Source organism: Crotalus tigris, unplaced genomic scaffold (assembly GCF_016545835.1).
Source record: "Crotalus tigris isolate CLP2741 ecotype Arizona unplaced genomic scaffold, ASM1654583v1 scf7180000017661.16357234195:1864864, whole genome shotgun sequence".
Taxonomy (NCBI): domain Eukaryota; kingdom Metazoa; phylum Chordata; class Lepidosauria; order Squamata; family Viperidae; genus Crotalus; species Crotalus tigris.
In genome coordinates, this window is record NW_024096548.1 from 568728 (window position 1) to 593485 (window position 24758).

General features: G+C 45.4%; 2 protein-coding genes across 15 annotated transcripts in view; both read left to right on the forward strand.

The window, feature by feature from the left end:
* Positions 1-7693, forward strand: part of ASAP1 (ArfGAP with SH3 domain, ankyrin repeat and PH domain 1) — a 168346-nt gene extending 160653 nt beyond the window's left edge. For 8 of the 13 annotated variants that reach the window (XM_039335805.1, XM_039335804.1, XM_039335813.1 and 5 more), the window contains 4 exons: positions 250-701; positions 2707-2820; positions 3705-3827; positions 4859-7693. In XM_039335805.1, coding sequence (XP_039191739.1) covers positions 250-701; positions 2707-2820; positions 3705-3827; positions 4859-4933 — 764 coding nt within the window. In that variant the 3' untranslated portion in view covers positions 4934-7693. The remainder of the gene's footprint in view (positions 1-249; positions 702-2706; positions 2821-3704; positions 3828-4858) is intronic. The other 5 variants (XM_039335810.1, XM_039335811.1, XM_039335812.1 and 2 more) reach the window with 1 other exon arrangement.
* Positions 7694-15211: 7518 nt separating this feature from the next.
* Positions 15212-24758, forward strand: part of CYRIB (CYFIP related Rac1 interactor B) — a 93359-nt gene continuing 83812 nt past the window's right edge. The window contains exon 1 of one of the 2 annotated variants that reach the window (XM_039335818.1): positions 15212-15295. The gene's annotated coding sequence lies outside the window, so the exon portion shown is untranslated. The remainder of the gene's footprint in view (positions 15296-24758) is intronic. The other variant, XM_039335820.1, reaches the window with a different exon arrangement.

Sequence of the window (24758 nt, forward strand, 5' to 3'; positions counted from 1 at the left end):
GAACCACGGGTGTTCATTCCCCCTCCCCCCCCGTATATATTGCATTTGTGCTTTTGAGATTGCATGTTTATCATTTCTTCTTCTGCTGTCACTGGGTCCCAATATAAATTAGTATATTGTGCTCAATAAAGTGGCAGTTGTAAAATTGCAAAGGAGACAGATGGGATTTGTTTTCACAAAAACAGGGAAGGAAACGAAAAAGGCTTCATCTGAAATTCTCTCACTGTTTTTGCTTTCTCTTTCTTTCAGTGGCATTACGAAAAATAGAAACAATTCATCTCCCTTCGCTCGATAAATCCAGCCACCAATCTGAAACCTTTCAAAAGTCCGCTTCTCTTTGTATCGATCTGCCCCAGAAACCCCAGCCTGCAGATTTAGCCCCCAAACCAGGAGAATTACCCCCCAAACCCCAACTGGGGGACCTGCCTCCCAAACCTCAACTAGCAGACTTACCTCCAAAGCCCCAAATGAAGGATCTCCCTCCAAAACCACAACTAGGAGAAGCTTTGACAAAATCTCCTGGTGGGGAGATATCCCCCAGATCTCAGCCCTCTGAGGCCAATCAGAAATCGCCCAATATGGATCTTTCCCCAAAGATACAATTGAAAGAGATTGTCCAGAAACAAGCATCGGAAGAGTCTGGAGATACAACTCCTGGATCAGCAGAAACCCCCGTGCCACTTCCTAGAAAAATTAACATGGTAAGTCGATAGCTTCTTGTTTCCGATGTTATGGCACATACTGTTGTGCTGTGGATGATGGATGATAATGTCCATTTAGTCATGTCCAACTCTTGGTGATTCTATAGCAGTGATGGCAAACCTTTTAGAGACTGAGTGCCCAAACTGCAACCCAAAACCCACTTATGCATCATCGGGTGCCAGGTGGGTGTGGCCCATTAGGTGGGTGTGGCCCATTAGGTGGGTGTGGCCCATTGAGTGGGTGTGGCCCATTGAGTGGGCGTGGCTGCAGTGGTAACGGCAGACTGGATGGGACTAAAAAGTTCAATCAATCAATTCCAACTTTGCAGGATTTTTTTTTCCCACGAGAAGTTGAAATTGACTGATTGATTGAACCTTTTTTTTTTTTGTAAACAGCGGCAGAGACCTAAAGCGGAAAGGTTTTATAAAACCCAGCTGAAGGCCTAGGACTCAGGCGATGGCACACGTGCCCACGGAGAGGGCTCTGAGTGCCCTCTCTGGCACCTGTGCCATAGGTTCGCCACCACTGTTCTATAGGCTAGATCAGGGGTAGGCAACTAGGAGGTGGTAAGCCGCCTGGGAAAGCCAAGGGACATCATGAAAACAATTAAAAAATGAAAGTTAGAATATTTCAGACATGTGATGCGACACCCAGAAAAATACGGCATACTCCATTTAATCCTCCAGGGAAAGATGGAAGGCAAGCGAGGTCCAGGAAGAAGAAGAACATCGTGGCTTCAAAATCTAAGGGACTGGTTTGGACAAAACTCAGCAGCAATTTTTCGTGCGGCTGCTGATAAAAACAGGATCGCCAACATGATCGCTAATGTCCGATAATGGATATGGCACAAGAAGAAGAAGGCAACCTTGGCTCTTTTATGACTTGTGAACTTCAACTCCCAGAATTCCTGAGCCAGCTATGCTGGGAGTTGAAGTCCATGAGTCATAAAAGAGCCAAGGTTGACTACCCCTGGGCTAGATCTTTCCATGTCTTTCAATCTTGCAATAATTCCTTGAGTTGTTCTATCCTCTGGCCGGTGTCAGTTTTGATGGTGCCATACAGCTAGTCTTTGACTTACTAGCTTCCATTTAGTGACCATTACAAGTTAACAACAGCCCTGAAAAAAATGACTTATGACCATTTTCCAGACTTACGACCATTGTAGCACCCCCGTGGCCGAGTAAAAATTTGGACACTTGGAAACCAGCTTGTACTTATGACAGTTGCAGTGTCCTGGGGTCATGTGAACTTCTTTTGTCACCTTCTGACAAACAAAGTCAATAGGGAAAGCAGATTCGCTTAACAACCCTGCTGCTGCACTGATTCACGTAACAACTTTGGCAAGGGCCGTAAAAGTGGAAAATTGTCTCACTTAGCAACAGAAGTGTTGGACTCCATTGTGGTCATAAGGCGAGGACTACCTGTAATCATAAAACAAAGAGGCAAGCAGATGGTTAGCAGGACTAATTATTCTCCAGATTTGTATATCTCCAGGCACAAGTATGTTGATGGGTTTAACACACTTACTGACATTGCTTGAATTCAGCGTTTCAGAAATACGCCTGCGCGTGATAAATTATACCTATAAAATGTAGTGGCGTTGAGAGCAGGAATTCTTTAGGTTTCTAGATGGTCAGTAAAGCGAAGATTATTATGCATTATCCCTGTTCTGAAAGAGACAGTTGCATCATCAAGTGGAAAGATTTTGCCAACTCCTTACTCACGAGTGGACCGGCTTCATCTCTGTGGCCTAGAAATCTGCCCTAGATTTTCTGACTGCATCTGAACAGGCTCATTGGCTCATAGACAGTCGGGTCTAGGACAATGTGCCACGGCCAGCTCGCCGTGGGACAAGACTTACACTAATATCAAAGAAATGGTAGAACGGAACCATTCAAGAAAGGATGCAAAAGGAGAGACAGGATGAAATGTGAAGGGCAAAAATTAAAATATTTTTTTTATTTATTTTAAATAATTAAACAGAATTGTTGAATTGTCCCACAGAGTAGTCCTGCCGTGCGTTGGCCCTGGCGAGTTGTCCCACGGCACGTTGGCTGTGGTGTGTTGTCCCGTGGCGAGTTGTCCTGTGGCATGTTGGCCATGGCGAGTTTTCCAGTGGTGAGTTGTCCCATGATGCATTGGCCCTGGCAAGTTGTCCCGTGGCATATCGTCCCATGACATGTGTCCCATGGTAAGCTGTCCCATGATGCATTGGCTGTGATGTATTGTCCCGTCGCAAGTTGTCCCGTGGTGTGTTGGCTGTGGTGAGTTGTCCTGCAGCACTTTATCCGTGGTATGTCCCATGGTGAGTTGTCCCAAGGTGCGTGGCCATCGTGTGTTGTCCCGTAGTGCGCTGTATCATAGCGCATTGGCCATGGTGAGTTGTCCTGTGGCATGTGTCCCATGGCGTGTTGTCCCATGGCACATTGGCTGTAACATGTCCCATGGCCTGTTATCCCGTGACAAGTTGTCCTGTGGCGAGTTATCCCACGTCGGGTGGTGAGTTGTCCCGCAGTGTTGTCCATGGCAAGTTGTTCCATGGCACGTTGTCCATGGCATGTTGTCCTGTGGCACATTGGCTGTGACATGTCCCATGGCGTGTTATCCTATGGCGAGTTGTCCCACGTCCTGTGGTCCCGCAGTGTATTGTCCATGGTGAGTTGTCCCGTAGCACATTGGCTGTGACATGTCCCATGGCATGTTATCCCTTGGCGAGTTGTCCCACGTCCCGTGGTGAGTTGTCCCATAGCGTGTTGTCCATGGCAAGTTGTCCCATGGCAGATTGTCCATGGTATGTTGTCTTGTGGCGAGTTGCTTTGTGGTGCATTGGCCGCGAGTTGGCTACGGTGAGTTGTTCCGTGATGCGGTGGCATGGCGACTTCTTCCGTGGCGTGTTGGCTGTGGCAAGTTGTTCCATTCCGCTTACAATTAGCAACCTAAAGGATGACCATCTTTTCCCCATCTTATCTAAAATGGTATACTTGTTTGTTTTCGTTCTTCAGGGAAAAAATAAAGTTAGGAGGGTGAAGACAATCTACGATTGCCAGGCGGATAATGACGACGAGCTTACATTTGTAGAGGGCGAAATTATTATCGTCACAGGAGAGGAGGATCAAGAGTGGTGGGTAAGTATTTCTCTACTTGTCATGGTTCTGAAAAAAAGCAGCTTTTCAAAGAACTTTGAGGCTTATTTACCTTAAAGAATCCTTTATTTTCTGCATAGCTTCGGCACATTCAAAGTTAAGCCAAAAACTGAATCCTCCCTCCCCCAAACACCCCTAACAAAGCATAACTCACTCCTTCATTTTACAGTCATCACTCACATTCTCCAATTAATGTGAAGTGTGAAGTGCCCCTCCCATTACAGCTGACCTTGGCAACACTGTGCTCAGACATTGTTATGGTTAACTAGCATATTTTCCCATCCACTAGGCTAGTATTATCTGCTTTAACTCTAGAAGTGCTATACAGGCTAAATAAAACAGGTTTGCTTCTTCATATATGGCAAGCAAGAACATCCGATGTTAGCCAACTTGACACTACTTTTAACAGTTAAATAAAACAAAGGATATTGTGCATATCAGTATGCAGGTCATCCTCACTTAACAGCAGCAATTGGGAGAAGAATTTCCATCGCTAAGCAACCTGGCCATAAAGCGTAACAAATCACACAATTACATTGTTTTGCGATGACCATCCCAGCACTTTGGGCTGCTGTCATTAAGTAAACCATGGTGGGTCGTTAAGGGAGGATGTCACATGATCACCATTTTGTGACCTCCTGCCTTGCTCGTAGGAAGCTGTAAGGGAAAATCACATAGGGCGATCGGAGGGTCCCAAGGATGTGGTGAGGTTGTTAAGTGCAAGGCCTTATACAACTGTAGTTGGCCCTTTTACATTATTGCTTCTGGAAAAAGAAATCTAGGGGTTTGCACAGCCCCTGGAAATTTAACACGAACCCCATTCATTAATTCAATTTGTAATGTTTATATTTGCCAAGCCTTGTAAGTTCACTTTTGACAACTGCCTCGCTTAGCAACAGAAATGGACTCAATTGGGGTCGTAAGGCGAGGACTACCTGTTCACACGGTGGAGGCCTCTCGAAAGCTTCCTCCTCCCAGTGATGCCTGACAAGACACCTTGTTCTTCTTTGCAGATCGGCCACATTGAAGGGAAGCCAGAACGGAGAGGGGTCTTCCCCGTCTCCTTCGTCCACATTTTATCAGACTAAATCCAACCGGAAACTTGAGTATTGCACATTGTTCCTGCAAGTCAGGCTTTAAGCACGAAGCAAAACAGCTGCTGCATCCCTGTAATTCTGTGCATAATTGTGGATATTGATGTATATATATATAACTGCTGTTAACAAGACAAGAACTCGTACGAGGGACTCATACCTGTATTGTATATAGAAGGCGTTCCTTTGCCATTGCCAGTATTATGGTCATTGTTGAAGCTGGCATGCCTTACTGGGTTGCTCAAGCCATTCTTGGCATCAAGCACTTAATTTTTTTTTTTTTTTTTTGTCTGTGTGTTATGAATTGCCAGCTTTCTAAATAAACTGTTAGTTCCCATTCAGTCCTATTCAGCTGTACAGAATTTACCGTTCCTAGTAATACATCAGTATTCTCAAAGTAGATAGCTAGCAGCGTTACCCTTTCGCCCCGCCCCCCAAAGAAACAGCTGATGTCAGTTGGCAAATCCCCCTTCCTTGGTGTTCATTTTTTTTTAAAAAAAAAAATGTGTCCGGTGTATCCCATCCATCCAACAAACGAAAATATGCACTAACGCTACAGGTAAAACCAGTAGAATTGTTGTGGTGCATTAAGCCACGTTTTCATGTTTGTATTCTGTAACTGCAAGTCTTTTCCTGTGCTCTTTTACCTCATCTCAGAAGTCTTTAATAAAAATTATTCAGCCTCGCACAGAAACCCACAAGAGATTCCTGGCTGGAGCTTTTCTTTCAGGATCTCAGTATAAAGTACATTCCTACGCGCATGGCTTCTTCATGTTTCTGCTTATAGTCTCTGTTCAGGCAAGAACTTAAGTGACATTTGTCAGCTTGTCATTCATTTTTCAAATAGGGTAGCTTCGGAGTGATCTCCTTACAGTCCAGATCAAAATATCAACTGAGCAGAGTATTTGTTGGCTGTCTTAATTCGTTCACTAGGCTATTGGGGGATTTCAATCTTCATTCCACCTAAGCCATATTCAGTCGCAATATTGCTATTGTATTACTGCCTGGAGAACTCAAAATCGTTAGCGAAACAATTAAAAAATACCCTTTCCTGAAAAACAGCTGCTGTTAGAGAAGCCACAAGAACATCTGGAAGTAGTTTGCTTTCCTAAACTGAACAATGCCGAGTCTGGCAGCCACAATGTTAATAATGTAGGAAGGACCTGTTTGGACCTGTAATTATTAGACTGCTAAAATATTATGACTGCAGCTTCAATTCATTTTTTTTTTCAATCAAGGTAGTAAGGGCATATTCCTTTCGGCTACGTATTTATTTGTTAAGACTGTGCATGCTTCGAACACAATTTGGAAGAAGGCTTCAGACTTTGCACAATTGCCACACCTCTCTGCTACACAATTAGGTTTTCTCTGAAATTTCTGCAAAACCTGAAAAAAAGTGCCACTCCTTGCAGTTTAAGGAGCTGACCCCTTAAAGTGACAGTACATTTTTTTATAGAGAGATTTGCATGGAAGCCTAAAAAAGATATCTGATAAACAGCAGAGAATTGCTGGGCCAAAGCACTTCTTCCTAAACATTTTCAGAACAGATAAAAGCCTTTTGGGAGGGAGAAATGAATAGAGCTAGAGTTTTGTTACGTGTTTTGCAGTTTTACTGGGCAGAAACTGGTTTTTTAAAAGCGACTTTGCCAATAGACCAAGTTTCACTTCCTCTAGAGCAGTCTGTTGAAATTCCATCTCAAAACAATTCATTTCACTCCAAGCACAAGCATCAATTAATTGCATGTTAAATCAAATAAATATTGAGTTTTGCAACACATCCATAGCCAAAGCAATATGGACCTGTTGTGTTTTTTTTTTTTTAAAAAAAAAAAAACAACCTCAGTGTTTGAGTGGTTAACATACAAAATACAAGCGATTTAAGAACTTTTAACGTGAAAGAAAGCCAAGCATTTATCAGCTCTTATTGCAAAGTGAGTTTTCAAACCATTGCTTCATCTGGGTAACAGACATTTTGTTCAAAGGTACAAGATGAATGACTGAGCCTGTTTGCAAACGTCAGTGTTTTCCGACTTAAGCTGTTTATATAAACGCTAGAACAAAAATGACTTAGCATTCCATATTGCTCGTTAAGCATCCTTCCAGTGCATTAAAGGAGAAAACTCATCTACTTTGTCAATTGTCTTTTAAAACAAACTCAGAATCCACGTTTTAAAAAAAATAAAAATAAAAGCGAACCTATAAAGATGTGTAAAATGATGTAGAGTCAAATGTCTATTATTTTGTAAGCTTTTTGAAGTAGCATATGGATTTTTTAAATAAAATGAGTTCCATCGGGAACCAAGAGCTGACTATTTGATTTAGAGTCCATAGGCGAATTAAGATGCAATGTATGATATATAGGTTGAGTTTAAGTACAAGGCTTCTTATTTAAACTCAGAGCCATTATCTGCAATTTTGTACATTTCATGATATATTTGGAAAGCCTGCTTGTTTTTTGGAGTTTTTTTCCCCCCCAGGGAGGGAAGTATGTTCTGGCAACGATGTGTTATCTTACTGTTGAACAGCAATTGCTATTTATTTTTTTATGACATACTGCAACCACCTGTAGAAGAAAAACAGATCTTATAGTACTAGTTGATACTGAAATCTCCTTTGAATGTTACAGTCATCATCCTATACCAGTACACTTGTCTCCTTATGTGTTTAATGTGACCGTTTGAGTACTGTATGTGTTAATTTCTACTTTTTTAATATTTAAAATTGCTTTTAAATAAATGTATTCAGTTGATTCCAGACCTCTGAATGGCCTTTTATCAACCAGAGCTTTCTGCAAGAGGAAATAGATTGGAATTAAGTCACAATAGAGTAGGCCTGCGCTGATAACAGAAGGGACCTCGGAGGTCTTCTAGTCCAACCCCCTCCTCAGGCAGGAAACCCTATACCATTTCAGACATACGGTTGTCCAATCTCTTCTTAAAAGCCTCCAGTGTTGGAGCACCCACAACTTCTGGAGGAAAGTCGTTCCATTGACTGTCAGGAAATTCCTCCGTAGTTCTAGGTTTTCTCTTTGGTTAGTTTCCATTCATTGTTTCTTTTTTTGCCTTCTGGTGCTTTGGAAAATACGTTGACACAACCCCCTTCTTTGTGGCAGCCACTTAGATTTTGGAATATTGATATCATGTCGCCCCTGTTCCTTCTTTTCACTAGAGGAGACAAACCCAATTCCTGCAACCATTCTTCATATATTTTAGCCTCCAGGCCCCTAATCATCACTGTTGCTCCTCTCTGCATTCTTTCACTCAAATTTACCATCCCTTTGCAGCAAGTAAAGCCCTTGGGGTTGTTTTTTTTCCCCTCCAAATCAGGACATTTTCATTCAAAGGGAATCCAGAGGTGTAAGCTACACAGAAAAGCTAAAAGCCCGCAGGCAAAAGCAAACTATTTTTGAGTTGTTGCCAAGAAAATAATACACCAACTCAACTTGAACAAGACTTCAGCTTACTTCACTGACATATACATACACACACAAACATTATATAGATATAGATATAGATACGTATGTGTATATATGCATGTATGTACCATATGTACCGTATGTACCAAGGGTATGTACCGTACCCTTGGACTGCAAGGCGTTCAAACCGGTCAGTCCTAGAAGAGATCAACCCCGACTGGTCTTTAGAAGGCCAGATCCTGAAGTTGAAACTCAAATACTTTGGCCACCTAATGAGAAGGAAGGACTTGCTGGAGAAGAGCCTAATGCTGGGAAAGACTGAGGGCAATAGAAGAAGAGGACGACAGAGAATGAGATGGCTGGATGGAGTCACTGAAGCAGTAGGTATGAATTTAAATGGACTCCAGAAGATGGTAGAGGACAGGAAGACCTGAAGGGACGTTGTCCATGGGGTTGCGATGGGTCAGACACGACTTCGCAATTAACAACAACAATGTACCGTATATGCCGGTGTATAAGGCGACTTCCGCGAGCACTGAAATCGGCGCCAAAGATGGGGGTCGTCTTATACACCGAGTCGTCTTATACGCCGGAAATACTGGTAGTTTCCGGCGTATGACGTTCTAGGAATGCGGCTCGGCGATAAAGACGGGTCATCTTTGTACGCCGGCATATACGGTATGTATGTATGTAATGTGCAAAACCAGAGTACTCAAAAAGCATTTCCATGGAATCATTGAGCCCCCAGACCCATTTGCTCCTCTCCATCCAGATTCTGGCCCAGCACTTCAGCTGCATTGCCTGTCTCTTGCCAGAGGCCAGGATGTCGAACTGGGTAGCGTCAACTTACGGAGGATATCAGATCTCATGCCAACCATTGACCTCGCCAGTCATTTTGTACTAACGTTGAAAAGAAGTGGACCGAGCAGCGAGGCCCGAGGCCCTCCACCACGTAGAACTCTCTGGAGAGACCCCCTCCTCCCCAATCCAGTACTGGAATCCAACTTATTGTCAATGCTGCCCCTCCTTGATTTTAGGGACCATTCCCATAAATTCCCCTTTTCTGCTTCCATCCTGGTCCAGTAGCCAAATGAAAGCGTTGCTTAGCAAGCTAACTTGAGATACTGTGGAATAAGTCACGGGGTGTTTTGTCATTCTTGGGGTGGCCTTGTGGAAATGCCTTTGACTCTTTCACTCATTTTCCAGAAACCTGAAAATAGGGGTGGCGGATGAAAACCACAGAAGAGCGGAGTGCTACTTCTTTACAGATAGTCCTCCACTTACAGCAGTGGTGGTGAACCTATGGCACTCAGAGCCCTCTCTGTGGGCACGCATGCCATCGCCCCAGTCCTGGGCCTTCAGCTGGGTTTTATAAAACCTTTTCGCTTTAGGCCTCCACTGTGTACAAAAAAAAAAGCTTCAATCAATCAGTCAATTTCGCGGGGAAAAAAAAGATCTTGCAAAGTTGGAATTGATTGATTGAACTTTTTAGTCCCACCCAGTCTGCTGTTACCACTGCAGCCACGCCCACCCAGTGGGCCACACCTACCCAATAGGCCACACCCACCCGGCACACAACAATGTATAAGTGGGTTTGGGGTTGCAGTTTGGGCACTCGGTCTCTAAAAGGTTCGCCATCACTGACATTCATTTAGTGACCATTTAAAGTTACAATGGCACTGAAAAAAGCGACTTATGACCATTTTTCACACTTACAACCGTTGCGGCATCCCCATAGTCCTGTGATCAAAATTCAGACACTTGGCAACTGACTCATACTTATGACGGTTGCAGTGTCCCAGAGTCACGCGATCCCGTTTTGTGATCTTCCGACAAGCAAAGTCAATGGGGAAGCCAGATTCACTTAACAACCGTATGACTAACTTAACAACTGCAGTGATTCGCTTAGCAACGATTACAAGAAAGGTCATAAAATGGGACCAAATTCGCTTAACTATCATCTCGCTTAGCAACAGAAATTTTAGGCTCAATTGTGGTCATAAGTCATGGACTACCTGTATTTAAATACAAATAGGCTGTTATCGTGGCCAGTTGCAGTAAATCATCAAATCTCCCTACTTCAGTATAAAGCAAGGGCACCATCTAACCATGAACTTAAAAAAAAAAATTCCAAAAAAATGAATCATTGATGGTACTCTTGCAAAAGAACCCTCGGTTCTGGTAACAGGATCTGCTGCCTCCACATGTGTCTACTCCTTTTGCTAACAAAGTATGTGTGCTAACTGCAAACTCCAAAAAGACATGCTAGGACAATGTTTCACAACCTTGGGTCCCTTGAAGATAGGTTAGTGGTTCTCAACCTTTTTAATGCCGCCACCCCCAACCGGTCGTAAGTCGAGGACTACTCAACCGGTCATAAGTCGAGGACTACTCAACCGGTCGTAAGTTGAGGACTACTCAACTGGTGCAGCACCGTTTGCAGAATGGGACTTTTGGTGGGCTCAGCAGGGCAGAGACAGCCTGGACAATTCCTATTGGCTTTTGAAAGCCAATAGAATTAGACTCTATTCAAGAGAGTCTATTCTATTGGCTTTCAAAAGCCAATAGAATAAAAGGGAGTAGCACAGCTAAGGAAAAGGGGGGGAAAATGGCGGACTGCGTTGTTTGGCGACCCCCATGAAATGGTCGTTCGACCCCAAATGGGGTTCCGACCCACAGGTTGAGAACCACTGAGATAGGTGGACCTCAACTCCCAGAATTCCAGTCAGCAAACTTCCGAAGCTCCTGTAACCAGAGCGCACGCGCACACACACACACACACACACACACACATACGTGTGGAGCACCTGGTCTACCAAATAAAGGTTAGTATAGCTGCCTAACATGCAAGCTGCCCAGGTTCGAATCCCAGAGGGGTAAGACTAGCTGATGAGAGCTAAAGAGCTTGAAATAGTTATACTAGTCTCTCTTTAACTCTTTGTCAGCCACAAAGCCATATATATATATACAGGTTTCAAGAATGCAATGTCCCTCATTGGACTGTTCTATATTATTCATAATTGAGTGAGAATAAATATCCATCTATTTATTTATAAAAATTTATTGGCTGTCCTTTTTACCTCAGGATAACTCTGGGCAGCTTACAATTGTAACAGGTAAAAATTGTATAAACTAAAACGATAAAGAAAATATACTATTTTTGGCGGATTGCATGATTGGTGGTCTCAGAATCCCCGTGAAGATAATAGAAAAAGAATTGGAAATATTAAGGATACACATTAGAAATAGATTCTGAATTTAAACGTAACAGATAGGAACCATTTTCCATAGAAGTGCCCCTGCTTCAACAGCCTGGCTTTATTCCAGCTTCTTGGCCGTTCCAACCAAACAGGAGGGCATATGGGTGATGTAGTCCCGTGCTTTCCTCAGCTCAATCTACATATTTCAACAGGATGGTTTTGAGCGCACTGTTGCTCTTCCGTATCCATCCATGTGATTTCATTAGGCCCTCAATTATCTGGGAGGAATAAATTTAAAAAGCACCGAGGATCTTACCAGGGCCAGGCCTGCCACTTGGCATCATGGTAACTGCTGAGACAGATGTGGAGAACTCAGTAGCAGCAGGACATCACCCTGAGCCTTTGTGTGGTCGTTAAGCACTGAAATAGGAGTCATCTATCAGTCTGACCACCATTCACAAGTGGAGCAAAGGGCGGACACCATTCCACTTTTGTCTCAGATTCCAAAACAAAAACAAAAACAAAAAAAACCCAAAACTTTGACCATTCTTGGCTCCAGCTTTTTAGAGATGCCAGGTTCCAAAAAAGGGCAGCTTGTTCATCTGCCAGATATTCTGCTTGTGGCATGGGTTAGCAATGCATTTGGACTCTGCTGAAATACTAATCCTGCCCATAAACCTTCCTTAGGCTGAAGCTTGATTTCTAATGATGTCACAGCTCCAGGTGTCATAGTTCCGATAGACCAGGGGTGTCAACCTTGCCACGTCACGTGATGTGTCATGGCGTATTGCGACTTTCCCCCCGTTGCTGAAGCTGGGGTGGGCGCGGTTTCGGCATGATGCATCCGGCTCATGGGCCGGCAGTTTGACCCCTGTGATAGACAGAGCCAAATAAAGCAGAACTCCAAGGCTTGTAAATTCCTCAAAGAACAAGTTTATTGGTTACAAAGTATCGGCATGGTCAAAAGTGAAACCAAGTCTGAATTTCCCACTAAAAATTATCCAATTACAAAGTATAATGTCCCACCCTCAAAAATATGCAATTTACTATCTTTCCCAATAGAACTGTTTCGCGGGCTTTCTAATACAACGCCCTGTCCCTAGTCCCGGGAGTAAGAGATGACCTTGGTTCCCAGGGGACAGAATATTGTTTAGACTAGCAAAGAATCTGTGGAACCGCCCCCTCCTTTCCATGTGGCAACCTAGAATGAGACAGAGAAAGATGGCTGCAGCTAGGCTCATTGTAGAGTTGACACCAGGCTAGAAATGCTCATCAGTTCTTTGGTGAGATCTTCTAAGTGATGATGTTATCCATTCAGTCATATCCGACTCTTGGCGATTCTATGGGCTAGGTCTCTCCACATCTTCTGATCTTACACGACTTCTTTGCGTTTTTCTATGCTCTGGCTGGGATCAGCTTTGATTGTATCTAGCTACAACCGGGATCCCCAACCCCCGGTCCATGGGGGCCACGGCATGCCAGAAACCGGTCTGCACAAACAAGCAAAGCCCCAAACCATGCCTCCTCCGGTCCACGGAAAAACGTCTCTCCATGGAACCGGTCCCTGGTGCTCAAAAGGTTGGGGACCTCTGAGCTACACTGTTCTTTGACGGCCTGGTTTCCTTTTACTGCTAACTCTTCCAAACATAATTGCTTTCATGAATGAAGGTGAATATACATAAGTTCCAGGATAATGTTGCAGGATCCAATCTGGGTTGGTCACCGGGACCAGAGATTTCATCTTCTGAGCTTTCGGACTCATTCTGGAACTCATCCTCAAGGACACTTCTCTCTCACCTGAATGTGTGAAAGAGAAGTTCTCTGGGTGAGAAGTTCTGGTGAGAGAGAAGTTCCCAGAGGATGGGCTTCAGCATAAGTCTACAAGCTCAGAAGACTAAACCTCTCATCTGAGTGAAAGATCCAAATTGGATCCTGCAACATAATTGCTTTCTCCAGTGAATTCTGCCATATGACATGGCCAAAGTAAGTGAGACGCACTTTAATGACTTTTGTCTTCTAGTGACAGGTCTGTTTGTCCTGTGCTCCAGTACTTGTTAGTCACCTTTGCTATCCAGGGAATACGCAGGAGCCTGATGAAGCCAACTACTTGGGTTCACATACATCTCATTAAACCTGGTTGGCTGTGTTGGCAGAACTAGGAATTTGTCATCTGAAGCATGATTAATATAATGTAATCTAGACTCCTTGTTTAACATCCTATGTTTTCAGGTCACTGAACAATTTCATGGGGCACACTAGACTAAAATATGGCTGCTAATTACTGAATATGTTAGCTTGATGTGTTGACTACGTTAGAGAATACTAAGAACCACAATTTTTTTTATTTTCAGCAAAAAAAAAAATCCCTTCCTACCACGAAAGAGAGAAACTTCAGACCTTAAAGCATTTGGGTGGGGGGGAGAGAGAGGGAGAGAGAGAGAGAGAGAAGGAGGGAGGGAGGGAGAGAGAGGGAGAGAGAGAGAGAGAGAGAGAGGGAGAGAGATGCATGCATATGAAAGAGATAGATATGAAAGAGAGTCTTTTTGGGGGAGAACGGGGGGGGGGTAAGGAGAACAAAAAGCATCACTAAGGATATCTGTATTGTTAGTAGATCCGGGTTTCAAAAGCTTGTTAGGAGCACTAGAGGGCAGCAAAGAGTACCAGGACTTTGTCCCTCTAGCGGTCATCTGAAGTCTTGCAGGGAAGATCCGATAGCCCCAACTCTAGAAACCGCATTCACACCGCACGTTTCATCAGTTCAATTAAAAACCCAACTTTCATTGCCGCTAACCTCCGTACGCTGGCTGGGGAATTCTGGGAGTTGAATTCATCCATTTTTTAAAGTTGCTAAGGCTGGAAAACGCTGGTCTAGATTGAACAATGTTTGAATTAATTCAGCCTCTGGCTAACGTCTCCGGATCCCTCGACCAGCCTCTCACAACCTACTTATCCAGATCAGTTCAAGCCATCGTAGCCACGTTTTTACAACACAGAACGGATGAGAGATGCCAATCTTGGCTCCATTATTTTGGACCGTCACGTGGGGCGAGCCAAGCCCCTTTCCTTCGGAACCAGCGTTCTTGCCAAAACTCACAAAAAGGGACGCAGGCCACCGCGCAATCCGTTTGGCGCCTTATACAAAAACCTTCGCGGGCACCTCGCGCTGCTAGATGTCCGCCTGCGGGGACGCCAACCCCGCACAGGCTGCTCTGGATTCGGCTCCCTCTTCTACCAAAAGGAAAGGTTTACCTGGCGGGTTTTTTTTTTTTTTTTGGTCAAAGAGTCTAGGCGAGATCTAAGCTATTGGGGTGGGCAGCTTTCTTTCTTTCTTTCTTTCTTTCTTTCTTTCTTTCTTTCTTTCTTTCTTTCTTTCTTTCTTTCTTTCTTTCTTTCTTTCCCTGTCTCCCCCTCCCCATTTTCTTTTCCGCCCTCCCTCCTTTCCACGATCCCTTCCTTTTATAGCTGTCTCTCTCGTGCGCGCCTGCTACTCGCCGCCGCCGCCGCCACCTCTTCCTCGTAAACCTGTAGCAAGTGACGTTGTGTCTTCCACCAACCCGGAAGCTTCGCTGCCTTCGCAAGAGGCTGCAGGAATCTGGTTCCTTTTTTTTTTTTTTTGCATTTGGGTTTTTTTTTTTTCCTTCCCCTCTTGGGGCGGGAGGGGGGGCGGCGGCTCCAGCAATTAGCCCGCCTGCTTTTCGAGCCGGGCTGGTGCGAGGGATCGGCGCCCAGCAGCAGCGAACGGTGAGTGGCTTTCCCGGCTTTGGAATCTGGTGCTGCGATCCGGGGGGGGGGGAGGGCTTCCGATGGCTTCGGGGCTGAAGACGACCCTCGAGAAAACCCATTGTAGTGGGGCGGGGAGGCGGCATGCCTACGGGGAGCTCCCTTTTTTACGGAGGGGGGGTGGGTGGGAGAGAGGAAGGAGGTCGTGGCTTTTGCCCGGAGAGAAGGAGGGATCGAGGGACAGAAGATGGGAGAGATCCGGAATGGGCTTTGGGCACTAAGGGCGCCTGCAGGGGATCCTGCCTCCCACCAGACCTCCGATCCCTTTTGCTTTGTGTCCGATCCGGCTCTGGCGGGAAGCCGCGCGGGTTGAATGGGGCTCGGGGGCCCCGCTCGCCTGCCTGGCCATGCGCTGAAACGAGCCCCACGCTCCGCTCGCCGCGCCTCGCTCGGATCCGCCGGCGCCCAGCCAGCCCTCCTTGTGCGCGCCGCGGCGGGGTGGAGTAAAGCGAAAGAAGGCGCAGCCCGTTTTCCTGTGCTGGACACGCGGTGGGCTTGGTTGCTTTGGGTGCTCCGGTGGGTCGTCCGGATCCGGGCCGGGGGCAGGGTGTTTTCCCCGGTCCGGAGGGAGGCTCGGAGCTCGGCGCATAAAGGGGCGATGCTTGGGTAAAGGCTGCTCGTGCGAATGAAGAAAGAAGGGCGGGGGGGGGGTTGGGAGGGGGCTGCAACTCCACCCAGGAGAATCCATCTCGCCCCCGGTGTAGAAAATTTCTGTAGATCTCGTTTAGGGGGTTGAGTGGTGCTGGGGGGGGGGGGAGGAAGGATCCGGATCGCGAAAGGGCGATCTGGGCATTGGGGTCAATCTGCAGAGGGTTCGGATTCTCTTCCCGCGCCTTCTCTTCCGCAATCGGATCCGGTGTAGAATCGGTTGTGATGCCTCGGGGTGGTTTTGACATGACAAAGCCAAGCGCACAAGGAAGCAACCGCAGGGTGGGCTTAGGGGTTGTGTGAATCTAGCCATAGGATGGGAAGATGCCTGGAAGTGAGAAAATGGTGGGTGGGCTCAGCGCTTACCAATGGAGCTTGCTTGGGTTGGGAGGCTGAACAGCGTTGGATCTGGTTAGGATTTGGGTGGAGGACCCCAAGAGAATCCTGTGGCTGTACGCTAGATAGTGCATAGAAAAATAGGGTGGGAAGGGACCCTGGAGGTTTTCTAGACCAACCCTTGGGGTCAAGAAGGAAACCCTGTAAGGAGAAACTGCTTTGGTATTGTTTTACTAAGAAAACTGTATGGAGATAACCCTGGTGCTCAGTCAAGGAGGCTTTGCTGATTTGAATAACCAGATGTAGTAAGAATTTTGTACAGACCCAGGCTACAGTTGCTCACCACAACTGGGAGCAGAATTTCCGTGGCTAAGCCAAGCAGTTGTTAAGTGAGCTGTGCCTGATTGTACGACTTTTTGCAACAGTTGTTAAACGAATCACGTGGTTGTAAAGCAAAGCAGGCATCTCCCATTGTCTTCGCTTGTCAGATGCTGGCTGGGAAGGTTGCAAACGGTGATCACATGAACCCAGGACACTGCAACCATCCTGAATACATGTCAGTGGTGAAACACCTGAATTTTGACCACATGACCATGGGGAGGCTGTGGTGGTTGTAAGTGTGAGGACTGGTTGTAAGTCACTTTTTCCAATGCCCTTGTAACTGCAAACAGTTGTAAGTTAAGGACTACCTCTACAGTTTGGGGCAAAGTGCAACCGGACTTATTCCCAAGGCAAGACACCTCCTAGATTATCTGTCTAGATCAGGGGTAGTCAACCTTGGCTCTTTTATGACTCGTGGACTTCAACTCCCAGAATTCCTGAGCCAGCATGACTCAGCTTGGAAACCTCTCCCTTTCCCCTCAGCATGGCTGGCTCAGGAATTCTGGGAGTTGAAGTCCACGAGTCATAAAAGAGCCAAGGTTGACTACCCCTGGTCTAGATCTTTGACATAAAATATGTTTTCATCAGGACTAGAATCAGTTAGGCAGGAATCCCCAAGATTTCAAGAAATCAGGCTAAATGATCTTTTACTGGGAAAAAGTGATGAAGCCATAACGAAAGAATTCTAGGGGCTTTCAAAATCATTTCCTATATCAGAGGTCTCCAATCTTTCTCAGCTGGTGGACCAGAGGGAAAGGGAGGAGAAAGCATTTTACACATGCACGCACACACAAATGGGGCCGCAAACACACGTGACGCAAATGGGGCGGTGCTAACACCCACGTGACACTCACTAGCTCTGTTTTGCCCCAGTTTTGCCATGCAGGCGCTAGAACCACCCCATTTTCACCATACGGCATTGTGTTTTCACTGCACGGTGCCCTGTTTTTGCTGCATGACACCCCGTTTGCATGGCGGTAGCATAGGTGTGAGGGAGGGAGGAGTGCGTGCACTGGCCAGCCTGTTCTGCGGCCCGGTGGTCAGTAGGTCACGGCCCGGTAGTGGGCTACAGCTCACAGGTTGGGGATCCCTGTCCCATATGGAAAACAGCATCTGAGCATTTTCTTCCCTCTTTCATGTTTCTCTGCTAAGTAATGGCATGCCTGGCCATGTAATAATAATAATAAAGTTGGAAGGGACCTGGGAGGTCATTTAGTCCAACCCCCTGCTCAGGAAGGAAACCCTATACCAGTGATAGACATCCGAGTGCCCAAAAACCGCCCCCCGCTCTGCACCCTGCCCACGCCCCGCCCACCTGCAGGGTCACCTACTGCCTCCACAGTCCGCTGCAGCAGATTGCCCAGGCGACCCTGCAGTACCATGGCGGCCACACCCTCCGCCACATCTGCATCCAATGGGGCACGAGGGCGGAGTCTTGTCTCTGCTGCCCAGCTGCCATGTCCTTAATTGCGCTGCTGCATATGGGCTGCTTCCAGGGCGATTCTCCGGGGGGGGGCTGCTGGTGAGGACGGGGCCATGGGGGGGAAGGTGGGGCTGGGGCGACGGTGTACGTGCATGCTCACAGAGAGGGGGCCTCTGTGTGCCGCCTCTGGCACCGTGCCATAGGTTCGCCACCACTGCCCTATACCATTTCAGACAAATGGCTGTCCAGTCTCTTCTTAAAAACTTCCACTGTTGGAGCATTCTCTTCGAATCTGGGTCGAAAGTCCCTTTTTCAGGCAGGTCATAACTTGGAACAGTTACTAACTAAGTGGTCAATTGTAAGTCAAGAACTATCGGTAAATTAGTTTCATGTTAAGTACAAGGTGAGGTTTCTTCCTAGAATCCCTGCAGTTCTTAAATTAGTCACACGGCTTTTAAGTGAATCTGGCTCCTGGGACATTGCGACCCGTCATAAATAGGAGTCAGTTGCCAAGAATCTGAATTTTGATCACATGACTGGGGGGGATGCTGCAAAGGTCGTAAGTATGAAAAACGGGTCACTTTTTTTTTCGAGTGCCATTGTAACTACAAATGGTCACTAAATGAACTGTTGGAAGTTGAGGACTACCTATAGTGAAATCTGCATTGTAAGCTCTGCACTTTTGACAATGTAATCTGATGGACACACAAGTATCTAAAAGGCGAGACTTGTATCATGTTGTCGCGCTACACAATATTATCATTCCGACAAAGCACAATTACTGCAGATGCTCCTTGGTGTATATAAATCACACCCAAAGGCAGCACCCAGCGATGCTGCTTCTCCAGCTAAGGAATGACATTCCTGATACTTCTGCTTGAAAGCATCATTAACGGCAGCTTTATTTTATTTACATATCAAATTTAAAAACTACCCATCTCCATTGTAAAGCGAGTACAAGTAGAACATAAAACACACAAAAGCTTTGTAGACAAATACTATATTGCGAGGCCGTTAAAACAAGAGTGGAATGATTTGAATTCAAAGTTTAAAAGGCAGGGGAGGGTCTTCAAGGGGATAACCAGCCCCATGGCTGCCTGCTCCTCTTTTGATCCCAAGTGGGTCGACAAACCCAGGTTTTTGAGGTACTTCTGAAGGGCAATTTGGAGTGAGTACAAGTAGTCCTCGGCTTACAGCCACAACTGAGCCCCAAATTTCCACTGCTAAGCAAGATAGTTGTTATATGAGTTTTGCCTCTTTCACAACTTTTCTTGCCACAATTGTTAGGTCAGGGGTAGGCAACCGTGGCTCTTTTATGACTCTTGGACTTCAACTCCCAGAATTCCTGAGCCACCCATGCTGAGGGGAAAGGGAGAGGTTTCCAAGCTGAGCCATGCTGGCTCAGGAATTCTGGGAGTTGAAGTCCACAAGTCATAAAAGAGCCAAGGTTGTCTACTCCTGTGTTAGATGAACCATTGGCGTTATTAAGTTCGTCACACAGTTGTTAAGCGAGTCTGGCTTGGCTTGTTGGAAGGTCGCAAAAGGGGATCGCATGACCCCCGAGACTCTGCAACTGTCATAAATGTGATGCAGTTGCCGAGCAGCTGAATTTTGATCATGTGGCCACGGGGACGCCTCAGCCGTCGTGTGAAAAATGGATGTGTCACTTTTTTTTCAGTGCCGTTGTAATTTTGAACGATCATTAAACGAATGGTTGTCAATCAAGGACTACCTACTTGCACGTTGCATATACCTTTTAAGAGGCTGGGTTGTGGCCAATTATTTATTGGCTTGTAAGCTGGTGTCTACCATAGATTGGTGGTCGTGGTTTGCGTAAAAGAGCATGAAAATGCTTAAGGATCAAACAGGGTTTGGCCGTGCTGGTGGCATATTGGCCAAAATAGGCCAGGTTTTCATGGTGCCCTCCATGCGCTGAGCAGACAATCTGCATGTATTATGAAAGAATAGCCTAGTTTTAATAGTGCAAACACACAGGCAGACCTGGAGATGTGTGGACTGGGCTCCTGACTCCATGAGGGAGTCCGTTGGCTCTTCATCCACCATTTTACTGCAACATGGCTGGCTGGGGAATTCTGGGAGTTGAACTCCATACATCCATACAAGTTGCCTAATTTAAAAAAAAACCAAAACACTGCCCTAAAAAGACTTTGTTAGACTTAACCACCCCATTCCAGCACAAAAACCTCTCTGCCCTTGTTTTTAGTCATGAGGAATGGGGTGGAAAACATAATCTGACTAGATTAGTCTGATGGGGTGTGTTCTATATAGCTCAAGATCTCTCTGAATGAGTGAGCAGGTTTGGTTAAGGAAAGTTAAGACTTTAAGGCCAAGGAACTAAAAGAGGCTTGAAGACAATGGAGATTCAACCACAGAGATTTTCTGAAAGCTGAGGGAACTGAGGAGAAATACATTTTCTGTAGGTGTACTTTAGCTCCAAAAGGGGAACACAACTTGGCTGTCAACACGGTAATTGACACTGGCTGGCTTCCTATAGTGCCCTAAGCTATGGTGTGATTTGTTTGGTTTTGGCCTTGGCAGGTAAGTGGATTTAGCCCAGTGGTTCTCAACCTGTGGGTCGGGACCCCATTTGGGGTCGAACGACCATTTCACGGGGGTCGCCAAACAATGAGTCCGCCATTTTTCTCCCCTTTTCCTTAGCTGTGCTACTCCCTTTTATTCTATTGGCTTTTGAAAGCCAATAGAATAGACTCTCTTGAATAGAGTCTAATTCTCTTGGCTTTCAAAAGCCAATAGGAACTGTCCAGGCTGTCTCTGCCCTGCTGGGCCCGCCAAAAGTCCCATTCTGCAAATGGTGCTGCACCAGTTGAGTAGTCCTCGACTTACGACCAGTTGAGTAGTCCTCGACTTACGACCGGTTGGGGGTCGTGACATTAAAAAGGTTGAGAACCACTGATTTAGCCAATTGGGGCTTGAAGTCCTTGGTGTTCTCTGAGCTTGGTTATTTTCTTGCGGACATTTTGTTACCCAACTAATAATACTAACAGTCAGGGCTTTTTTTGTCATAGAATGCCCAGAACGGAGTTCCGGCACCTTTTTTGGAAGGAACCTTATAGAGTAGGCAAGGCGGGTTGTATGACATGTGTGAGTTCCGGCACCTTTTTTTTTATTTATAAAAAAAAGCACTGCTAACAGTTATAACATTGATGGTGTTATCTAGTTGGGTAATGAAACGTCTTTCAAGAAAACCATCAAGCTCAGAGAGCACCACGGTCTATACCAGCGGTCCCCAACCTTTTGGGCACTAGGGACCAGTTCCAGGGAGAAAGGTTTTTCCGTGGCCCGGAGAGTACCACGGTTTTGTGTGCTGCCTGCATCCCAGGGGATGAGGCTTTGCTTGTTGGTGCGGACCGGTTGCTGGCATGCCGTGGCCCAGTACATGGACTGGGGGTTCAGGACCCCTGGACTGTACAGTTCAATCTTGAGCTACAAATATTCTTTTCTGTTGGTACAACTAGGGTTTCTATGGCCAAATGAACTTAGAGTGATGGTAAAGCAGCTTGCTGGCTCCATTTTGAGTTTTACATAAACCACAGTGTAATCCATTTCTTTTTATTTAGCAGTGGTTTTTTGGGGGCAGGATTATAACAATGCAAGGACATCAGTGAGCAGACTTAGCAAAGGATTTGGGTTCCTCTAACAATGCTATCTTCTCAGACAGCCTCTTTCAGCCTCTGTCCATCCAGAAGCAGAGACTTTTAAACAGCTTTTCCACTGTCTCCCTCTTAGCTGGTCTTGAATCTTCAAATGTCTGTATTTTTAGAACTAATCAGAGTTTCAGTCTCTAAATCTATTCAATTATTGTAGTTCTAAGGTCAACTTTGACAGGCCCACAACCTTCTACTTGGGGTTCATAGCTGATGAATTTTTGCTGCTTTATTTTGGCTCTTACAGTGGGAAATTCAGGGTTTTTTTTTTTCTTTGTTTTTAAAAACCTTGAAGACCACTGTTCGATTTCTTACAAAACAAGAAGGAAAATCAACTTTTGACTTTGGGATTTGAGGACTAGATTGGACTGAATTAGAGAAATATAATTATCATTTCCCAATTTCTAATCTGCTAGATTAAAATCAAGAGAAGAATATTTTATGGGTATGGGTATTTTAGAAACTTGATTATTAGTGTTTAAGGTTTTCCACTTAGCCTCACAATAAAATCCCTTCAGTGTTTTAAGATATTGGTATTATTTGCTTAAATTTAGAGCTTGTTGAATTGTTATTATCTCTGGACTAAAGAAAGGTCATTGTTGTTGTTATACATTGGTTGTTTGTACTTTATTGTCACTTTTAATTGGTTATAACCAGGGGTAGGCAACCTTGGCTCTTTTATGACTCGTGGACTTCAGCTCCCAGAATTCCTGAGCTAGCGTGGCTCAGCTTGGAAACCTCTCCGTTTCTCCTCAGCATGGCTAACTCAGGAATTTTGGGAGTTGAAGTCCACGAGTCATAAAAGAGCCAAGGTTGCCTACCCCTGGATTATACTTTTCCTTTTCCCTTTTATGCTAGTTTGCTGGAATTTAGTAAAGATACTGTAAAAGGGGAGAGAGAGAGAGAGAAAGAATGCAAACAAGTCTACTAGCTCTTGGTTTGTGTCCCATATTTATCTGATGTTGGAATGAAAAGCAGAATGGGGGGGGGGGAAATATTGTAAAATGTTTTGCAAATTTAGGATGCTCTAGGAAACTGGGAACAAGAGTTTTAGGTTTCACCTAGTTTTTCAGGGGAGGCGTAAAATTAAAACATAATTGGTCAAGGGAGTTATGACCTTAATTTTTAATGGAAATCTTCCAGGTCATCTACAGTCATTACCTGTTGTTTGTTACCTGCTACCTTGAATCTACTAAGCTGCGTGGATGGGCACATTGTTCCTTCCCAGTTTTGTTAGAGACTTTAAGCCAATCGTTCCTTCTGTTTGAGACATCTCTAAGAAGCTGGCTACAATTATCCAAGTGTTAGCATCCACCACATGCCTAGCCACTTATCCTAGGCTGAGCTGGTTAGATTTCATTTGAAGAAAAAGCAGATTATCCTCTTCTGTCAGAGCAGATGCTGCGCCCAGAGATTTCCCCGTCTCGCCTGCTCGCTTATCGAAGGATGCATCTGTCATAGGCTAAATCGTGGCTGCTAAGCAATTTCGCGGTTTAGAAGAGGTTGGCTGGAAATAAAACACTGGATGGATTCAGACAGTGCTAAAGTATCATGTTTGCATTTAGGGCACAGTAAGAACCCTGCCAGGTGTGCTTCATTTAATAAATGAATCTTCCTCTCAACTTAGCAATATACAGATAGTCCTCGACAATTGTGATGAGTTGTTAAGCGTTAAGTGAGTTGTGTTCAATTTTACAACCTTTTTTTGCCATGGCTCTTAAGTGACTCGTTCCAGTTGTTCATTGAATCACATGGTTGCTAAGAAAATCCGGTTTCCCCTCATTGACTTTGCTTGTCGGAAGCCAGCTGGGAAGGTCACAAATGATGATCACAGGAAGCCAGGATACTGCAACTGTGGTAAATACATGCTGGTTGCCCAGCAGCCAAATTTTGATCATGTGACCCACAGAGAGCGGGTCTGGTGCCGGTTGTGTAGCAAAGTCAGTTTATTGAGCCTTGGTGGCGCCGTGGTTAAAGAGCAATACTCTTCCCACAGCCTGGAGTTCGATCCTGACCAGCTCAAGGTTGACTCGGCCTTCTATCCTTCCGAGGTCCTTAAAATGAGGACTTAGATTGTTGGGGCCGATGTGCAAATAATGCTTCTACATTGTAAATCACCCAATAAAGCACTATGGAGTGGGGTATAGAAGCCTAAGTGTGGAATGGGACAACTTGACGTGGCCATCTCATTGCAGGACCATTCAATGCAGAATTCAACTCAAGAGAGGGACAGGTAGAATTGCAGCTCACCCCAGCCCCGAGGACTTCTAACTTGAGAGGGTTCAAACCTAAAGCAAGACAAGGCCTGCTGCAATTCACTTGTCCTTCTCTTGAGTTATCTCACGTTGAATTGTCCTGTGGCAAGTTGTCCTGCAGCAAGACAGCCAAAGCTACTCAGTCACAGTGAAGTATCCTAGACCTGTCTAAATGCTATTGCTATTATTGGGAACAGCCCTGGTGGTGGTTTTCCAATCAGGTCTGCAGCTGCTTCTGGGGTTTGCCTTGCTTTTCAGCTTCCTTTTCCTGGCTTCAGTGGCTACAAATTGGGTTCCTCCAACCAACAAACCAACCCCCTTTTCTCTCTCTCTCCATTTGCTTCCATACCTTGTACGAGAACGGACCGTAGGAAAAGGTGAGCCCAAGGCCATTGTAGAGAAGCAAACTCAGCTTAAATCTGGAATTCTGCAGAGCAAGCTTCAAATGAAGCAGAAATGGAGATTGACGCCTGAAATGCTGCTGAACTGTAATTCCCAGCACCTGCAGTCAGTAAGGCTGGTGATGGTGTGTGTGTGTGTGGACATTTCAAAGCATGGGCACAAATCAGAGCTCTGAATGTCAGTTGATAGACCTGGATGGGAGACTGTGTGTTTTAATCATGTTCACGAGTCTTCACCAACTTAAGATTTTGATTACAATTCCCATTATCCCCAGTCTGCTGGTCCAGCTTCTT